Source organism: Ursus arctos, unplaced genomic scaffold (assembly GCF_023065955.2).
Source record: "Ursus arctos isolate Adak ecotype North America unplaced genomic scaffold, UrsArc2.0 scaffold_34, whole genome shotgun sequence".
Lineage (NCBI taxonomy): Eukaryota > Metazoa > Chordata > Mammalia > Carnivora > Ursidae > Ursus > Ursus arctos.
The window spans coordinates 31,048,261-31,054,260 of NW_026623030.1; the positions used below are offsets into that span (position 1 = coordinate 31,048,261).

Consider the following 6,000-nt stretch of genomic DNA (forward strand, 5'->3'; position numbering starts at 1 on the left):
ATAAAGACCTGAACCTGCTACCTACTAGAAGAGGGGAAAGGACCATCAGTTCTTCCTAATAAACTAATTCCTAGTCTTCGATCCCTACAGCTTGAGTAACCAATCTCATAGCACTGGACCTTTACAAAACCAAAAATTCATCTGGTGGAAAAGGCATACTCTCAACATACTGCTGGAAGGCCATCTGCCTCTTGTACCAGGTTTAAAATAGGCACATTCTGGCACAGCATCCCTTCCTATACATTTATCCCAAGAAAATAATCAGATATGAATGCAAAGGGTTTTCAAAGAAAATAATTGCAGTGTCATTTATAATAAGAAAAAGTCAAAATAATGAATCTCCATCAGTAAAGGAACTGACAGATAATTACATAATCGTAATGAAAAAGACAAGATGAATCTAGATGCACTGACACATAGCGCTCCATAAATGAAAGTGAAAAAAGCAGACATAACGTATCGAGCAAAACCTCTTTAATACAAAATAAATACATATGTATTTCTAACCGGTGCGTGGGATTTGGGAACACTTTTCACTTGTATGCACTACTTATGCTGTATACAATTTTTTTAAAAGAAAAGATTTTTTTGACTTGGAGGAAAGAAGTCTAACTCGAACAGGTTACCACTGCCTTTTAAGTATGAATTTGAATACATTCAAGAAGGGTCAGACACCAAACTGTTACTGGAAACCAAAAAATTTATTTTCTAATAACTTGACAGCCTAGTCAACTACCGTGTCATAGAAAACAAGCCCTTGTTTCTTCTCTGTAGTCAATGGCTTCAAGAGAAAACAGAAAAGTTCAGAAAGAGGGGTGCCTGGCTGTTTCAGTCAGAGGAACATGGGTGACTCTTGATATAAGGGTTGTGAGTTGGAGCCCCATGTTGGGTTTGGAGATTACATAAAAACAAAAACAAAAAATCTTTAAAAAGAAAAGTTCAGAAAGAGCTTACCTGGTATCTTCCAGCGACACCTGACCAGATTTTTCATCCACTATAATTTTACAGTGATCTCCAGAGACCAGTTTATTGCCGGGGAATGAAAGGTCACAACCTAAAACAGTGAAAGGGTACACATTGGATATGACCACGGGGACTGCACACAATACTGCCCTTTGCTTATCAAAGCATGTGGTTGAAAATCAGGACCTATGTCGTACACACTGTAGGAGACAACACCTCAAGTAAGATAGGAAGCAATTTTTAAAAGCATTTATTTATTTATTTGAGAGAGTGGGTAAGAGACAGAGGGAGAGACAGAGTCTCAAGCAGACTCACAGCTGAGCTCAGAGGCCAATGCGGGGCTCGATCCCAGAACCAAGATCGTGACCCGAGCCAAAATCAACAGACGCTTAGCCGCCTGAGCCACCCAGGTGCCCCAATAGGAAGCAATTTTTTAAAAAGCATTTAAATACTAATCCAAAGCAAAGGGAGAGTGACTGTGTCTTGAACCTTTGTGATTCCCCGTTACCTAAAGGATACCCACCCCATCAACAGCTCTGGCTCTACACCAGAGCTTCTCGGTGACTATTTCACTATATGCACATATACATAGCTAGCCTGATAAAAACAGAAGTTTAAAAAAAAACTAAGGGGCTTAGTTAGGTAATTCTTCAGTATCTTACTTAACTCAGTCCTTAATTTCTTCACCATGTAATCTAAGGTTTCATAAATCATCACAAAATTGAAGCAATAACCAAGAGTCATAGAAAACACGACTAAGAAAATTACAGACACAAGTACATGTTTGAGGAAATTTCAAACAGAAGGGGGATGTGTCTACAGTGAAATACGAACATTACACCCTCAGTAAATGCAAGGGGGAAATCCTCAAATACTTTGTTCTCTCCTTAAATCAAAAGAATAAAAACTTTCAAGAGCTTTTTACTATCTAATCACTAATTTGCTTATAGTAAGTTTATACTATAGCTACTGAGGTTTATAGCTTTGTTTTTAATGCCCAAACATGGGAAGCAATACAAGTGTCCGTCAACTGGTGAATTAAAAAACAAACTGCAGTACACCCAAACATTGGAATACTACATAGCCACAAAAAGGAGCACATTACTGGGGTGCTGGGGTGGCTCGATCGGTTAAATGTCCAACTCCTGGTATCAGCTCAGGTCTTGATCTCAGGATTGCGAGTTCAAGCCCTGTGCCGGACTCTAGACTGTGCATGGAAACTACACAAAGGGAGGGAAATGAATTACTGACACACACAACAGCCTGAAATGAATTTCAAAAGGATTATGTCAAAGGAGAGAAGCCATACACAGACTGTGGTGGAACACTGTGCCATCCACTTACATGGGATTCTGGAAAAGGCAGAATGATAGGGATAGAAGTTAGATGGATAGCTGCCAGAGCTGGGATTGAGAGGAGGTGGCTGATCCAAAGGACCACTAGGGAACTCTCTAGGGTGATGCAAATGTTCTGTCTCTTAATGGCAGTGGTGATTCCATTTCTCAAAACTCACTGAACACCCGTAAGGGGTGAATTTTACCGTATGTGAACTGTATCTCATAAACCTGAAATATTAGAACCCTTACTTCCACATTATACATTATGGGAAGTGCTTTGCTACATTTATCCAAGGCAAACTTCACCTGTGTTCATGATCTTCCCAGCACAGAGTATAACCAACAGGATAGTCTGCTGGAAGCCCCCAACCCAGCACTAGTCACCGTGACACTGGGATGGGTTTTTAACAAGCTTCTCCACACCACAACATCAGCATTCTAATTTGGATCCAAGATACTCTGTGCTAAGTTCTATTCTTGGCATTTGCCCTGCTTATCCTTCGGTTGGTTAAATTTCTCCCAAGGCTGGTGCACATTTCTGCCACGCCCCAAGCATGGGAAGCTCTTGGGAAGGTGAGATCTTCCATCTCCCTCCCCACACATATCAACTCAGCTCTCCCTTTCTCCTCGAAATAATGCCTTATATACAGAACACGTTACTGTTTTAAAATAAATATAACCAAGTTCTATAACTCTTATGGTATGTGTCTTCCCAAAATTCCTATGTTAAAGGCCTGAACCCCAATGTGACTATAGACATGGCTTGTGAGGAGGCAATAAACGTAAAGTGAGATCATTAGGGTGGGGCCCTAATCTGATAGGGCTGGTGCCCTTAGAAGAAGAGGAAGAGACGCCAAATCTTTTGTCTAGCATGCGGAAGACTAGCAAGGCAGCTGTCCGCAATCCAGAAGAGGGCTCTCACCAAGAAACAAATCCACTAGCACCTTAATCTTGGATTTCTCAGACTTAAGAACTGTGAAAAATAAATTTCGGTTGCTTAAGCTTCCAGGTAGGTGGCATTGTGTTACAGCAGCCTGAGCCCACAAACGCAGCAACTTCTGGTTTTCTGGAAAAGTTAATACATTCACCAAAAGGAATTCCACTAAGATTAACTCAACACTCTGGTTTTGCTTCTTGTATTAACATGCAAAATGCTGTTATAATACTGTGTTATAATAACAATACCAAACATTAAGTGCTAACTCTTAGCCAGGCTCCTTTTAAGCATTTCACAGGTAAGACCTCAACATTCTTCAGTGAGTCTACGAAGTAGGTACAAAGGTGTGGAAAGTTAAGTCCTCAGCCTAAAGCAAGTTATGTGGTAGTGCCAGGTTGGAAACACAGGGCTTCTGCTCTTCACCAAATTCCTATTACGTCAATTAAAGACAATTAATGCATTTTTCAAAAGTTTCTAATGACAGGTAAATACATTCACAGTCGTAAAAAAAATTAACTTGATATTGAGATTTAAGACTACCAAAACAAAAACAAAAACAAAACCTACCCAAGAACAAACAAAAAAAAAGCAAAAACAAAAACAGGTGCAGGTACACCATAAATGGTAAAATAAAACCAAAAAAATTGTGTTTTACTTTACTATCCTTATTTTGTTTTTTATCATAGTACTTAGCTTTTACTTTTTTAGGTTTTTTTAAATTCCAGTATAGTTAACTTATAAAAAATATTTGTTTTTAAACAACATTTTTCCACATTCTTTTTTTAAATATAAAGTCAAACACAAAAACCAGACTCTTGAATATAGAGAACTGGTGGTTGGCAGAGAGGAGGAGGTTGGGGGATGAGTAAACTAGGCGAACGGATGGAGAGTATACTTCTCATGACGAGCGCGGAGTAATATATACAACTGTTGAGTCACGATATCATATACCTGAAACTAAACACTGTACATTAATTAGACTGGAATTTAAAAATTACAGAAATAAAATATATATGTATCTATATCTATATTAAAGTCAAAATGATGACTTATTAACTTTCAGACAAACTAAATTTTTGTTAACTTGTCCAGCGCACTTCTCTCCCTGTAGCAAAGCTACAGGGGAGGTCAAATTGCCAGATGGCCACTTAGGAATTTAGAGGCAGTTAATCGGGGAGGGGTGACCACACTTTGTCTCACCTAGCTGCAAGACTTTGTTCCGGCCCTGTACTTCCCAGGTTCATTCAACCAACAATATTTGAGCAATTCCATCCTAAGGGGGAGGGGGGGGCTTGAGATCTTTTTAAATGTAGCCACCCACAGCTATAAATTTCCCTCTAAGCACCGCTTCAACTGCATCCCATAAGTTGTGGCATATCATTTTCATTTTCGTTCATTTCAAGGTATTTTGTAATTTCCCTTGTGACTTCTTCTTTGACCCGCTGGTTGTTTGAGAGTGTGTTGTTTAATTTCCACACTGAATTTTCCAGGGTTCTTTCCGTTACTGACTTCAACTTCACTGCGCGGAGGTGTAATGAACTTGAGAAGACTGCATTCTAGGGTAGATTACATTAACGCGCCTACTTCATGAAGTTGTAACGACGATTCGACAATCGGCAGGAAGCACTGAGAAGTGACCCGGCCGACCAGTAAGTGAATAAACTGCAGCTCTCACACGAGAGCCTATTCCACCGGAAAAACTGGAGAGCACAGCGGGCCCCGCCCAGGGGCCTCCGACCGCCGAGGGTGTCGCCTGGCCCGGCCCCCGACCCCTGTGCCCCGGCCCTGTTCCCCAGCCCCCGGCCCTCATCCCCGGCCCGGGCCCCAGTCCTCGGTCCCCGACCCCGGTTTCCCCCGGCTCCCGGCCTCATCCCTGCTTCCCGCTCCCCGGTCCCCCGGCCCCCGCCCTCAACCCCACTTTCCTGCCCGCCGGTCCCCGCCCTCAACCCCGCTCCGGGTCCCCCGGCCCCCGCCCTCATCCCCGCTCCCCGGCCCGCACCTCTCCTCCGCCCGATGGTCCACTCCCGTTTCCTCAGGAGGACGTGCGGCTCGCCCTCTCCGGCGCCCAAGCGGAGGAGCCTCCCCCACGGCTGCTGCTGCGGCGGCTGCTCGCCTTCCCCGGGCTGCTCCATCGGATTCACATCTGACGAGACCCGGAAACGCCGGGTGAGGCTCTCGGACCGTAGGAGCAGAGGCTGCGGCCCGCCGCTCCGCCCCGCGGCCCTCCCGGCCTCGGCGCCCACGCCACGCCGCAGCCGCCGCGGGCCAGACGCCCGCCTCCTCCGGCGCGGCCGCGTCCCGCCCGCCGACCCGCCGCAGCCCCGCGCCGTCCGCTTACCCCCCGCCCCGTGCCGAAGCCGGAACCGGCCGCGCCGCCGCCGCCGCCGCCGCCTCCGCTGTCAACAGACATCGCGGATCCCTCAGCTGATCAGCCGGGCGGGGCCAGCAGCGTCCGTGCCCTGCGATTGGCCGGCGGTGGCGCCCACCGAGCGCGGCGGCTAGAGCGGAACCCCGAGCGGCCAGCGAGAGGGGGAGTGTGGGGGCTGGCGGAGTGTGCGCAGACGGCTGGCTGCCGGTCTGAGCGCCATTTTTGGTGATGGCCAGGACGACTTCGACTATGGAGAGCTCGGCGGTCGGCGCCATGTTAAGTCAGGGCAAAAGGGATAGAGTTACTTGGGGGTCGGGCGTCCGAAACAAATCCTCAAAGCTGTGTTGGACGTGCACGTGGGTTTTAAGTGCTCGAAGCGCAGTCCGCCTGACTAA

General features: G+C 45.8%; 1 protein-coding gene across 3 annotated transcripts in view; it reads right to left on the reverse strand.

Annotated features, from left to right (window-relative positions):
- The window catches only part of CHFR (checkpoint with forkhead and ring finger domains), a 28,430-nt gene extending 22,743 nt beyond the window's left edge, over positions 1 to 5,687 (reverse strand). For 2 of the 3 annotated variants that reach the window (XR_003320521.4, XM_026514624.4), the window contains exons 1-3: positions 5,576 to 5,687; positions 5,237 to 5,380; positions 955 to 1,054 (exon numbers count right to left, since the gene is read on the reverse strand). Coding sequence is in view for 2 of the 3 variants with exons in the window: in XM_026514624.4 (XP_026370409.1) it covers positions 955 to 1,054; positions 5,237 to 5,369 (233 nt within the window). In the remaining variant the exon portion in view is untranslated. The remainder of the gene's footprint in view (positions 1 to 954; positions 1,055 to 5,236; positions 5,381 to 5,575) is intronic. The other variant, XM_057305771.1, reaches the window with a different exon arrangement.
- Positions 5,688 to 6,000: the final 313 nt, after the last annotated feature.